Raw genomic sequence first — 14,719 nt, 5'->3', positions numbered from 1 at the left:
ATGCGAACCCTCTGTATTGCCTTTGCGACACTTACAGATCTAAAATTATTTATAAACAGAAAATGCTTTTAAAAACAGCAGCAACAACACAGAAGAGAAAGGAGATGAGCGACAGACTGAAGTTCCCCAGGTTGGACTTTGGAGCCAGGTGGCAGGTGGCCCGGGCCTCGCACAAGAGAGGAACACCTCCCTCCCCGAGATCAGAGGAAAGGGTTGGACGCAGTCACAAATAACTTGCTAATAAATTTGTCCGCAGGAATTGGAAAAGGAAGGTTTTTTCTTTTCACTAATAAGATAATGTAGTAAATAAATGATAGGACAAACAGGTAAATAAAAATCGTTTCTAAATGCAAGTGAAAAGTAAGTAAATGGTGTCCAGATAAAATGTAGACCGAAGATAGAAATGAGTGGTGAATATTGCTTGGAAAGAAAAACAGCAGCAGCCTTGGACCAGGCTCCGTCTCCTAATAATTCTGCTCTGCAAGGATACTGAGAGCTGAAATCAGCAACCTAGAAAAGCCTTACTTTAGAGCAGCAGGTAAATTACGGAGGGTATTTCCAAGACCGCACTGAAATAATGGCAGGACACTGAGAGGGAGAGTAATCGAGAGTGGAAGTGAGAAAACCTAGAAGGACGACAGGTGCTCAGCACAAGGAATAATTCCAGAAGACACTGCAGTTGCTGCCATTTTCTGTCAAATTCTTCCATTTCATTTCAGGAACAAGCACAGGCCCTAGCAAAAGCTTTCCATAGATCCCCACTAGTACATTTTATGTATTTTAGATTCTTCTGCACCGAAAGTATGAATAATCAGCTTCTTATCAGCAGCCGACCTTCACGTTAATACACTTTTTAATGGCAAAAAAATATACAGTGACTGCTCTAACACTTGCTTCTGGCTCTCCATTTTTAGGGGGAAAACCCAGTAAAAAATATATGCTTTTATTCTCAAAGGGGATACATCAAATAATATCAAACATATTATTTTAAATTAATATACGAAAATCAAGAAATATTATGGCATGATTGTGAAAAAAGCATTGGCTCTCTAGATAATAAGATTATTATGATTTAGGGGCGCCCGGCTGGCTCAGTCGGTAGAGCATGCAGCTCTTGATCTCAGGGTCCTGAGTTCAAGCCCCACATTGGGTGTGGAGCTTATTTAATAAAATAAAATAAAATAAAATAAAATAAAATAAAATAAAATAAAATAAAATAGAAATGAGATGAAACGAAATGAAACAAAGTAAAATAAAATAAGATACAATAAAATAAAATAAAAATAGATGAATACTGTCTTAAAAAAAAGATTATGATTTAAGTCATCTGGGAAACGTTGCATGCTCTTTTATAAATGGTCATTGTGCCCCAGTATATTGTAACTAAACACTAAGCTAGGTTTCTTCCATTTCAAGAAGAAATTTTGGCTGATTAATTTCAGCCGAAAAAGGATTTAATGGAAGGACAGTATGAGTGTCTAAGAAGAGCTAAAGGGGCAGGAACCAAGGCACCTTCCAGGATCCAGGGAGAGGAACCAATAATGGTTGCATCAAGGCCCTGACATTGCACCAAGCGTGTCTTCTGATCTCGTGTCATTCTGCTGAGGATTCAGAGTAGTGAGAGAGTCCATTTGGTCAGCCTGGGGCATGGAGAACAGGCTGAAGAACCTGTTCATGAGAACATCATGAAGAACAATTCTCCAAAACCATCCACACCGTGCATAGATAATTCTGCAAAGGACAGTTAGTGGAAGAAATGGAGGTACATAAGGGGCAGCCACTACTTACCTTATTCTTTCATGTGGCCATGCCTCTGCCTGAACTTGGAATGCCCCTTGACCTGAAATGCCCCTAGTCTTCCAGACCACCTGGTGAACTCTTATTTTCCTCCCGAAAACCCAGATAAAATAACCCTTTCTGTGAAGCCTGGCAGAGGAAATGACTTTGCACTGTCTTTGTACCTCATACACGCATCCCTTGTTGAACTGTTGACACTAAATTGTAATAATTTGTATTTGTTTGGATCTGTCCTATTAGACTGTAAATTTCTGGAGGGCAGGAATAATGTTTTTTCACCTCTGCTGCCTCTGTGCTTAAAACAGTGCTCATGATTAAGTATTCAACAAATGCTTGCTAAAATAAATGCAAACAATAAACCACTGCTATGTTTAAAAAGAGAAGAAGGAAGGAAGGAAGGAAGGGAGGGAGGGAGGAAGGGAGGAAGGAAGGAAAGGAAGGGAAGGGAAGGGAAGGAAAGGAAAGGAAAGCAAAGGAAAGGAAAGCAAAGGAAAGGAAAGGAAGAATAAAGAGAAAAGAAAGAAAAAATTAAAACTTTGAGGAAGCACAAGGAAAAACCTTTATAGACACAAAATAATTATCTGTTACCTTTGCAAATCTGCGTGATGTTTGAGAAAGCCTGGCAATATCTTCAAGATCCAGATAAGAAATGATACTCAGGAGCAAATTGTCTGAGAGCCGTTCAAGGAAGTCAAATTTACCTTCACATAAATTGAAGACATAGTCTAATACTCTTGCACCAAATATTAAGGCAATTTGAACTGCAATTCAAAGAAACCAACAAACCAACAAGGTTATCATGTGCAGTCAGGTAAAAACCACGACCTGTATCAGTAAGACGGGCTTTAGGGCATTCTTCCCCCCGGGGGGTAATGTTGGATTAGACCAAGTCATTCCTACTGTCACCAAGCTGCCTCTGGGACTCGTGATATGCCTTTGTGAGACATTTGTTTCCAACCGCTGTCTCCGCGGTGAGATCAGAACCTTTGAGGGACACTCGCTGTTGAACGCAGTGATGAACTGCATCCCTTGATTTCATCAGCACCAATTCAGACAGCTGACTTCACTAGTCTCAGTGCCTTCCTTAGCCTCATCCCTGACTGGGCAAAGATGCTGGTCCACGTGGGTTTTCTGCCACCCTCCCTCTCCCCTGTTTGGCCCGAAACATGTTAAAATCTCTTCATTTGAGTTGATTTTTCTTCTCTCATTGTTAAACGTGTTTCTCCACCAAACTTTCTTCTTTCCTCTTTACCTTCTTTCATCCCCATCTTTACATAATAGGGGGAAAAAAATAGAAAGAGGAAAATAGGTGGCTATTTCATGAAAATTGTGTTAACTTTTGCCTAATATTTTGTATACTTTTTCAGTCATTTCCAAGTTAGGGAAAAGTTCACAAAGAATCAGCCCACATAATAGTCCTACCTAAGCATGTTCAGTGCAAGAAAGTACTAGCTTGGTTCTTTTTTTAACCCTGAGAAACCTTCAATGTTTGGAAGGATATATATTCAAATTTTAACGTGGTTAAATCTGGATGGTGACTTTCACTTCGCTTCCTTTTGTTTATTTGTGTTTTCTAATATTTCTACAATAAACCTGTATTACCAGTGTAATTCTTTTAAATCTAGGTAGGAAGGAAGGGAAGAAGGAAGGAAAGCACGCTACCTCCTTATACAAGAGAGGAAAATATTGTGATGATGGAATAAGCATGTGGATTCCAGGGATCCCAAAGCAGGGACGTTTTTGGTTTCCTGAGGCTCATGTTTTCCATTCGGACTCTGAAAGCACCGCTATGACTAGCCTTTCTAGAGACCTGTTCTTCAAAGACAGAGAACTCTCTACTCTACATGAGACTAAATACCCAAGATTTGGGGGACCACCTTCCTTCCTCAGCCTGGAACATTCCTCCTGGAGCAAGCGGGATGGAGCTGTCAGGAACACTGGGCCCCCTGTAGGAGTTGGCAGAACTGATTCAACTGGTTGATGGGTCTCCGATTTCAGAATGGATGCAACGTGTGGACCATATTTATGCAAAAACTCTAACTGTGCAACTTGGAAGAGCCAGGCATATGTGATTTCTCTCCCGAACTGGTCAGTCAAGCACTCTAGGGCATTAAGGGTTTTAGTTGCTTCTGAATCCCAAGTGGTTCCAATTCAAGGCACTTCGAAAGTCCAAGGGCTTTCCTCAGGGAAAAGCAGCCCCGTCAACTCTAAAGGATAGTTATTGTGGACAACTCCTAGCCCACCAGCAGAATAAGAGGAAAAAGTGGTGCTTACTTATTGGAGGGAGAAGAGAAGCCCTGAGTGCAATAAAACATCCCTTAATATAACTGGAGATGTTGGTCCATTTTACAATGCCAGGAAAACATGTTCAATGAAGACTCAGATTTACTTTAGGAATTCTCTACCAGTAAAGTCCCCAAAATGTAAAAACTAGAAAAGGATATATACCAGTATTTTAGGATATATAAAAGTATTTATACTATAAAATATATAATTAAAAAGGATATACAAAATGATATATAAAAGTATTTGTGTTCAGTTGTATGTAACCAACATTTATTTCTTTCGAAATAACAACAACAAAAAAAGGTAAAACAAAATCCATTTTGAAAAGCAAAATCACTGTCTTCATGTTGGACTATGTGGCGACCAGCCTCCAAGGTGGCGCCACAGATTCTCTTCTCTTCTCTTCTCTTCTCTGGCTCATTTGTCTGTGTCTCCCTCCCACACTGAATTAGAGGTGACCTATGTAACCAATAGGATAGTGTATGAACGACATTCCAAGTCTTGGTCGTAAAAGACAGAGGGCATTCTGTCTTGCTGCTGCCTCTGGGATCACTCACCCTGGGAGAAGCCAACTGCCATTTGCTAACAATGCTCAGCAGTGTTCTGGACAGGCCCATGGGGAAAGAAATTGAAACTTCCCAGCTACAACCACCACTTATTTGTCAGCCATCTATGTGAGTCCTCAAGGGATTCGAGCCTCAAGCCCCAGTCGAGCCTTCAGATGACCGAGGCTCCACACGACACCATACAAGACCCTGAATCGCACGATGGAGCTAAGCTGCTCTCAAATTCCTGACCCACAGAAACCATTTGAGTTAATAAACATTTATTATTGTTTTAACCAATTAAGTTTCAGGGTAATTTGTTACACAACAGACAATAAAAATTTGGGTGCCTCCAAGTGTTGTGGTGCCATAATGGAAACCCACAATGTGGGAGTAGCTTTGAAATTGGCAATTGTACAGAAACTCCGAATGAGTTTGAGGAGGGTGGTAAGTCCAAGGATGAAGAGCTTTCAATAAATAGTATAATTAATTAATTAATAGCTGTCAGTAGAGGCTTGATGGACTCTGAGGAGGCTTTATAGGCAAGAGTTTAAAGGAAAGTGAAGAAAATATTATTAAAAACTGGAGGACAGATCCTTGTCATATAGTGGCAGAAAGTTCATTATTGCCTACTGAGATATGCAAAGCAGGAAACAGACTTAAGGAGATGTGATTCAGCTATGTAGATTTCCAAGCAAGGTGTTGAACATGCTGCCTGATTTCTTCTTGCTGCTTAAAGTAAAATGTGAGAGCAAAGAGAGAAGCTAAAGAAGGTTTCTTACAAAGCTGCCAGGATTTGCTGGTCCAGAATATTCTGTGCCTCGTCAGATGGCAAACAATGCTAAAATTAAGGAATGCCTTGGGAATGCAAGCTGGTGCAGCCACTCTGGAAAACAGTATCGAGGTTCCTCAAAAAACTAAAAATAGAACTACCCTACGACCCAGCAATTGTACTACTAGGCATTTATCCAAGGGATACAGGTGTGCTGTTTTGAAGGGACACATGCACCCCCATGTTTATAGCAGCACAATCAACAATAGCCAAAGCATGGAAAGAGCCCAAATGTCCATCGATGGATGAATGGATAAAGGAGGTGTGGTATAAATAAATGATGGAGTATTACTCGGCCATCAAAAGGAATGAAATCTTGCCATTTGCAACTATGTGGATGGAACTGGAGGGTATTATGCTAAGTGAAATTAGTCAGAGAAAGACAAAAATCAGATGACTTCATTCATATGAGGACTTTAAGACACAAAACAGATGAACATAAGGGAAGGGAAGCAAAAATAATATAAAAACAGGGAGGGGGACAAAACAGAAGAGACTCATAAATATGGAGAACAAACTGAGGGTTACTGGAGGGGTTGTGGGAGGGGAGATGGGCTAAATGGGTAAGGGGCACTAAGGAATCTACTCCTGAAAGCATTGTTGCACTATATGCTAACTAATTTGGATGTAAATTAAAAAAAAAATTTTTAATTTAAATTAAAAAAAAAAAGAAACAAACAAAAATAATAAAAATTAAAAAAAAAAAATTAAGGAACGCCTCCCAGGCAAAAGTCAAATTTGGAAAAATCTCAGGAAAATATGGTCTGAAGATGAAGCTGAGGGCGTGGCTGGAAAATGCTTTGCTAAAAACCATTCAGTCAAATTTTAGAGATTTCAAAAAGCTGAAGGGTATTGCCACTCAGGAGGCAAGCACAGAAACCAAGTTAAAGAAGGGCTTATCTAAAAACAAAAACAGGGGCGCCTGGGTGTCTTGGTTGGTTAAGCGTCTGACTTCGGCTCAGGTCATGATCTCATGGTCCGTGAGTTCGAGCCCTGCGTCGGGCTCTGTGCTGACAGCTCAGAGCCTGGAGCCTGTTTCAGATTCTGTGTCTCCCTCTCTCTCTGCCCCTCCCCTGTTCATGCTTTGTCTCTCTCTGTCTCAAAAATAAATAAACGTTAAAATTTTTTTTTAATAAATAAATAAAAATAAAAACAAACAAACAAACAAAACAAAAAAAACAAAGGTGTGTAGGTGTGGTTTTGTTTAATGGCGTGAACCCCAGTAACAGCAATAGACAACACATGAAGTTTTAAGAGAATTCTACCGGTAGAAACACCGCCTGCCAGCTTGAACTGGAAGGGTCAGAGGCAGTGGAAAAGGAAAAAGACTTTGGACTCTCAAATTCCTACCAGCAGGAAGTAGGCTGAGAAAACAAAACCTGCAAAGATGGGTTATCTTTTGTGGACAAGGAAGATGGCTCAGACGATGGAACCAAGAGCCCAGGAGGTGAAGCCCAAGACTCATGAAGAATTGGCTACAACAGGGACTTAGAAATATTGTTACACTAACTAACATAAAATCAGACCTACTGGACAACCCCTCAGAAATATATAATTTATCAATTCCGACTCAAGAAGAAAAAGAAAACCTGAGAGACTATAACCAGTAAAAAATTTGAAACCACTGATTGGATTAAAGAGGAAAACCGTCAAGCAAAGCTTCAGATCTACACTGCTTGTGAGCCTTTAATAAACTCCCAGAGAACAGACAATCCATATCTTAGGTAGTTTGTCCCAAAGAATAGAAGTAGAAGGAAACCCCCAACTCACATTATGAGGTTGCTTAAACTAGAAATGATGGTAGGCAAGAAGAAAATTTGCATCTGGAAAATCAGGAGCATACATGGCAAAAATTCTAAATAAAATGCTAGGAAATTCAATCTATCAATATATAAAATAAATAGATAAATTGTGACCAGGATAGTTAATCCCAGGATAATCCAAGGATGCAATAACTTTGGAAGACTATTTAATATAATTCACCATATAAACAAATAGGAGGAAAAATGATCATCTCAAAAATACAGAAAAATTATTTCGTTAGTTCTAACCCCTATTTATGAATAAAAACTCTTAGAAAATTGGGGCACCTGGGTGGCTCTGTCAGTTAAGCATCCAACTCTTGATTTCAGCTCAGGTCATGACCCCACAGTTCATGAGAACAAGCCTCACGTTGGGCTCTGTGCCGACAGCAAGGAGCCTGCTTGGGATTCTCTTTCTCCCTCTCTCTCTGCCCCTCTCCTTTACCATCTCTTGCTCTCGCTCTCTCTCAAATTAAATAAACATTTAAAAAAAAAAGAAATTCTAGGGGCACCTGGGTGGCTCAGTCGGTTAAGCGTCCGACTTCGGCTCAGGTCATGATCTTGCAGTTTGTGAGTTCGAGCCCCACGTCGGGCTCTGTGCTCTCTCGCTCTCTCTCTCTCGCTCTCAAAAATAAATAAACATTTAGAAAAAAAAGTAAAACAAAAAAAGGAATTCTACTGAAAATGGTCAGCATCGCTTCTCTGTATACCAGCAACAATTAATTCAAAGTGATGACTTAATACGCATTTGTCTTTTGACCCAGTAATCTCACAAACATATTGCCTAAATATGAAACAACCCATGCACAAGGTTATGCATTTTGGCACTCTTCGTATTATCACAAGATTGGAAAGAACCCAAGATTTCATCACTAGGATTCTGGTGCATTCACACAAAGAAATACTATGCAGCTGTGAAAGAAAAGAAGGAGGAAGAGGAGGGGGAGGAAGATCTCTAGAGGCACGAAGTGATCTCCAGGATATACTGGTGGAAACGGTAGGGGTAGAACGCTACCATTTGTATAACAAGTAAGGGGATACAAACACATATGTATATGAATTTGTTTATATTGGCACAAAGAATCACTGAAAATGGCCATAACAAACACAAGCGGTTAGCCCAGGGAAAGGGAAGGAAAAGGCGGAACAGATAGGGACGAAACCAAACCTCTGTATGTACATTGTTTTACACTTTTGACTTGGGAAACACATCCAAGTTTTACATAATCTTAAAACAGAATTTTAATCGTTTCAAATTTTAATCTTTAAAACTTAAAACAGAATTAAAGTGGATTTTTTACCTGATTTTATTCTTTTTTTAAAAGTGTGTTTATTTTGAGGGAGACAGAGACAGCATGGGTGGGGGAGGGGCAGAGAGAGAGAGAGAGAGAGAGAGAGAGAGAATCCCAGGCAGGTTCCCTGCCCACCGCCAGCAGCTCAGAGCCTCATGTGGGGCCCGAACCCACAAAACTGCAAGATCATGACCTGTGCCAAAACCAAGAGTCAGAAGCTTAACCGGCTGAGGCACCCAAGTGCCCCTACATGATCCTACTCATAGCTACAAAAAAAAAAAAAAAAAAAAAAAATCACCAACTACCCAGGAAGAATTTGAGCAAAACATGTTTAAAGGTCAAATAAGACCGATGTGAAGAAAACGTTAAAACTCTACGTAAAAGAAGACCTAAATCAATGGAGACCTATACCATGCTCATTTTGAGAAGACCAAAGGATGACAATTCTCTCCTCAAAAATCTAGAAATTCCACCCAATTCCAATTAAAATCTCAACAGGGATCTTTGCATAGCTTTACCAGCTGGCCTTAAAACTCATATGCAGAGTAAAAAGTCAAGAACAGGTAAACAGTTCTTTTTTTGTAAAGAAAAGGAGGAGGAGGAAGATGAATTCATTTTAGCAGGTAAGAAAACTTACTATAAAGACGGTAATTAAAGCAGTGTAGTGTTGGTGGGAGACAAACTAAAGATCCTGTCCTATAAATACAGAAAAAACGTAAAACTTCTCATCTCATCATAGCCAAAAATAAACTTGAGATAAGTTAAAGACTAAAATATGAGGAACAAGTTGTAAGATAGTTCAATTAAAAATAGGAGTATATCCTCACGAAATCAGAGAAGGGAAAGATGTCTTAAAACACAAAAGTATAAGCCATATATTAAAATACTGACAAGGGGTGCCTGAGTGGCTCGGTCAGTTAGCATCTGACTCTTGATTTCAGCTCAGGTCATGATCTCATGATCGGTGAGATCAAGCCCCAAGGAGGGCTCTGCACTGACAGTGTGGAACCTGCTTGGGATTCTCTCTTTCCGTCTCTCTCTGCCCCTCTCCTGCCCCTCCCTTGCCCCTCCCGTGCTCTCTCGCTCTCTTGCAAAATAAATAAATAAACTTTTTTTAAATAAATAAATCATTTTCAAAAACATTTATAAAAAGAGGTTGACAAACTTGAACTACATTAAAATTGCAAACCTCTATATGGGTAAAAACACATAAACAAGGTGATAAGATGAACCAAAAACTTGGTGAGACCTCTGCAGCACATTTAACCAAACTTAGTATTCAAAATATGCATGTAAAAAAATTCCTACAATCAATAGAAAAAAGGATAAACAACCAAAAAGTGGAAATAGGCAAATAAGTGAATTAGCACTTCTCAGAAGGGAAGACCCACATCGTTAATAAATGTAAGAAAAGATATTCAACCTCATTAATAATCAGGGAATTTACACACCCAGTTTGGCAAAAATTAACATGTATCTCTGATTACAGCAAATGTTGGTAGGAATATAAAGAAATAACATCTCTCATAAAATGCCAACAAGAGTATAAATTGATTTAACCCCCTTGGAGAGCAGATTGTCATTCCCTGGTAAAGTTGAAGAGGCACATATCCTACAACTTGACAAATACACTTCTACACACCCAACTTAAAGAAACATTCACACATTACACAAGGGTAAATGAAGATGTGCTGTTGCCAAAAAGTGGAAACCACCTAACAACCCTCAGTAAGGGAGATGTTTGAGTAAACTATGGTTTATAATATAATAGAATACCATTAACTACTGAGATGAATGAACTAGACCTACATACATCAACATGAATAAATCTCAAAACCAGTGTTGAATAATAAAGCAAAGTTGGAAAATGATATATTAGGATGCCATTTATGTAAAATTTTAAACATCTAAAAATAGTATATATTATTTATGTATAATAGAATATCCTTGGAAATGAAAATCGCAGAAGGGAATGGAGGCAAAATAGGGAAGAGGTAGAAATTTGGCTATATATGTAATGATTTTATGTTTTTAAAAGATATTAAGTAAATATGGTGCTCACTTCAGCAGCATGTATAATGAAACTAGGATGATAAAGGGAGATTAATATGGCCCTGAGAAAAGATGACAACAAAGTTAAAACCATTTAGAGTAGATTCTCTGATCCTTTGTTACCAGCTAGAAATAAAAAAAAATAATAATAAATAAATAAATAAATAAATAAATAAATAAATAGAAAATTAACAGAGCTAAAAGTTCTTTGAAAAAAAATAATAAAACAAATAAACCCCTAACGAGGGGCCACAAAGAAAAAAAAAAAGGAGAAAGCACAAATTATCATTATCAAGGGATGAAAACTAGAACAGCACTACAGACACTACAGCCATTGAAAGAAGAGGAGATTATGAGCAAGATGCACCAACATATTTGATAATTTGGATAAATGAAGTAAATGTGACAAATGCTAACATCTTTTGTTATTGGTGTTGGGTTCTCTTCTGTTTTGTAGGTTTAAGATATTTCTGAATTTTAAAGCTTTTAAAGGGCAAGGTATAGAACACAATGTATAAGATTCTTCTTTTTGGGTTAATATATTTTGTATATATGCATAGACCATTTCTGGAAGGATATTCAAGAAACTGTTACTGATGGTTGTCACAGGAACTGAACATGAGATCAGAGGGAGACTTACTTTTATTCTAAAATTGTTTGTTTTTTAAGTTTATTTACGTTATTGAGAGAGAGAGACAGAGAGAGAATCCCAAGCAGGTTTTACACTGTCAGCATGGAGCCTGACATGGGGCTCAAACTCATGAAGAGTGAGACCCATGACCTAAACTGAAATCAAGAGTTGGACATTTGACCGAGCCACCCAGGCGCCCCTATTTTAAAAATCTTTTTAAACTGATTTAATTTTTGCTTTACTATGTGTATTATCTCAAAAAATTAGTCAATAAAAAAATAATAAAATACAACAAGTCTTACTCAGATCTGCTTTCCCTGCTCTGTCGCCCAGAGCTAGGCTCCCACACTTCCTCGAAGTGCTTTTGCCTCTAACACTCTCCTACCCCACCTCTACCCACAGACCCCTACCCCAGGCGGGCAGAAACTAGAAATCCAGGCTGAAGACAAGGACCAGCTGATTGAAGAGGCCAGAGAGAAGGAGGGGAGTTGACTAAGAGGTGGTGGGTAGGCCTGAGAAAATAAAGTCCCAAGTCAAAGTCTGAGATACAGGCTAAGTGAAGAAGGAACCCAGAGAAAATGGATCACGGATCCATGGTGTGGGCCTGGCACAGGTTTGGGAATAAGGTAAGAACATCTGTTTCCCACTCTCTTATTTCCGGTGTACCAATATTCTTAGAATCTGACCACAGGCCAATATTTCAGGATTATTAGTATTTATTCGAGTTGTCAATTTTCCATTATAGTCCCCATTTCAAACGTGCAGTCCCATTTTCCTCATAAATCATCTAAATGTCCAAGAGAATTTCCATTCTTTGACGTCTATACTACATCACCATATCACCCACGTTTCCTTTCACAAGCAACAGCAGAAACAAGAAACTTTGTCGTTTGGTTCACAAGATACGGTTGTTGAAGCCATTTGGTTTTATCACAGGGATTTTTGTGGATTGGCCTAAATACTTAACCACTACTTATACCTCATTCGAAGATCAAAGCAACCAACTATAAAAGGGACATAAGTTGGAAAACAACTTATTTTTAGGTTGGATTCAACTTCAACCCATGAATCAGCACTTTGAGTGGAGTTTATATAGGCAGATTTTTGCCTTAGACTCAGTTTTTTAAAATATTTCTAATAGCTCATTTTCTGATTATTCCTATTTATTTAACTGAGAGGAAAAAAAATCCATAGATGTTTCTTCAGATTTTTTAAGGTCTCAGGAAAAAAAAAATTCAAACTTCATAGACAAGCGGACAAAGAATACAGACAGGCAAATTACTGAAAGGATATAAATGGTAATTAAACATGACAGGATGCTCAACTTACTAGTTATCAGGAAAATGCTAATTAAATATGACACTATTTTCACCATCTGGCTGCAAAAGATGAAAAAGAATAGTAATATCTAATTAGTGATGGCAAAGGTGCAAGAAAACCATATCCTGGTGGATGGAGTATAATTAATACAGCAGTTTTTCGGAGAACAGTTTTGTGTGTGTGAGAGAACAGTGAAGTAATTGGCATTTTGAATTACTCAAGCTTTGAATTACTCAAAATTAAAATATGGTGGCAGCAAAATATTAATGAAGTCTCATTTTATGAATAAAAGTTGAAATAATGCAAATCGCCCAATTTAAAATGCTTTCCAAACTAGCATAATTATAAAGGTCAAATAAATTATAGATGGCATTTGTGCTGTATCCCATGACAGTGCTACTCAAGCCAGCTAACAGAAGTACCATCCTCGGTCAAGTTAGCCCTGAACTCTAGATTCAATTAAAAAAAAAAAAAAAAAAAAAAACTCTGGGGTGCCTGGGTGGCTCAGTTGGTTAAGCGTCCAACTTCAGCTCAGGTGTTGATCTCACGGGTCATGGGTTCAAGCTCCACATCGAGCTCTGTGCTGACAACTCGGAGCCTGGGGTCTGCTTCAGACTCTGGGTCTCCCTCTCCCTCTACCCCTCCCCTGCTCATGGTCTGTCTCTCTCTGTCTCTCTCTCTCTCTCTCTCTCTCTCTTTCAAAAATAAATAAATAAACATTAAAATAAAATTTTAAAAAATACTCAAAATACTCTATCAAAATTATAATGTACATTTCTTTAGTTCCAGTAATTCCAGGAGTTCTCACGTAAGTGTTCAAAGATAAATACGTCCCAGAATGTGCCCAAAGGCTTTTGAAAATGCCCATCAATTGAGGAGTGTATGTTTCTACAATAAAATACCATACAGTCTTGGAAAAGGACAAGGTACTTCTTTACGTATGCTCACGGAAAAATGTTCACAATATAATCAGTGCAAAAACAAATTAAGGAATGAAAGATTCTATTTCTGCAAACAAACACACACACAATCCCAAGCAGAAAGAATTCAAATGCAAAGAATGAAGTTATTTATAGTAGTTACCTCAGGGGAACAGAGCCTGGAGGAAGAGAGAAGGAATTTTCACTTGTCAAATTTTAAAAACTGTGATAGCCAGTTGGTATGTGTTCGGCAAATTCTAAGCACTTCATTCAATTACTCCTCATAAGGACCCTATGCGTGAAATGCTTTTATTATTTCCATTATCAACAGTTGAGGAAACTGATATCCAAAGAGACTAAACCCCCTGAGTGGGGGTGGGGGGTGGGGGAGGGTAGACCGAAAGACAAAATCTTAAGCAAGCTCCAAGCTCAGCACAGAGCTGGACTAGGGGCTCGATCCCACAACCCTGGGATCATGACCTGAGCCAAAATCAGGTTGGATGCTGAACCAACTGAATCACCCAGGTTCCCCCATGAATGACTTTTTAAATAATAAACTTGTGAATTTTGTCCTTTAAAGATGGAAATCTAGGAGCGGCTGGCTGGCTCAGTTAGTAGGAAACCAGACTCTTGATCTTGGGGTCATGAGTTCCAGCCCCCTGTTGGGTGTAGAGACTACTTAAAAAAATTAAAAAATAAATGCAAATCGGGGGGGGGGGGGGTTCAGCAATGTTTTTTATTTTGCAATTTAGATTGTGACACATATCACTGTGGTAGGCAGCATAATGGCCCTGCCAAAGGTGCCCTGTATCCTCATCTCCAGAAGCTGTGAATATGTGACCTTATATGGCAAAAGGGCCTCTGCAGGTGTGATTAAAGATCTTGAGAGGGATGCCTGGGTGGCTCAGTCAGTTGGGTGTCCGACTTTGGCTCAGGTCATGATCTCTTGGCTTTTGGGTTCCAGCCCCAAGTTGGGCTCAGTGCTGATAGCTCAGAGCCTGGAGCCTGCTTCGGATTCTGTGTCTCCCTCTCTCTCTCTCTGCCCCTCCCCCACTCACACTCTGTCTCTCTCTCTCTCTCTCAAAATAAATAAACATAATAATAGTAATAATGAAAAAATTAAAAAAAGGTCTTGAGATGGGGAGATCACCTATCTCACAGATCAACTGGGTGGACCCAATTCAATCACGAAGGTCCTTAGGAAGGAAGGAGGGAGGCAGGAGGGGTAGAGTCAGCAGAGGA

At 39.0% G+C, this 14,719-nt stretch overlaps 1 protein-coding gene across 1 annotated transcript in view; it reads right to left on the bottom strand.

Annotated features, from left to right (window-relative positions):
• FBXO36 (F-box protein 36) overlaps nucleotides 1-14,719 on the bottom strand; it is an 88,272-nt gene that overhangs the window by 12,367 nt on the left and 61,186 nt on the right. Inside the window, exon 4 of the mRNA XM_042995570.1 lies at nucleotides 2,386-2,558. Within this exon, the coding sequence (XP_042851504.1) occupies nucleotides 2,386-2,558 (173 nt within the window). The remainder of the gene's footprint in view (nucleotides 1-2,385; nucleotides 2,559-14,719) is intronic.

The sequence above is a fragment of the Panthera tigris genome, chromosome C1 (assembly GCF_018350195.1).
Source record: "Panthera tigris isolate Pti1 chromosome C1, P.tigris_Pti1_mat1.1, whole genome shotgun sequence".
In the NCBI taxonomy this organism is placed as follows: Eukaryota; Metazoa; Chordata; class Mammalia; order Carnivora; family Felidae; genus Panthera; species Panthera tigris.
The sequence above is the reverse complement of the archived record's forward strand: the minus strand, read 5'-3'. Positions and strand labels throughout refer to the sequence as shown.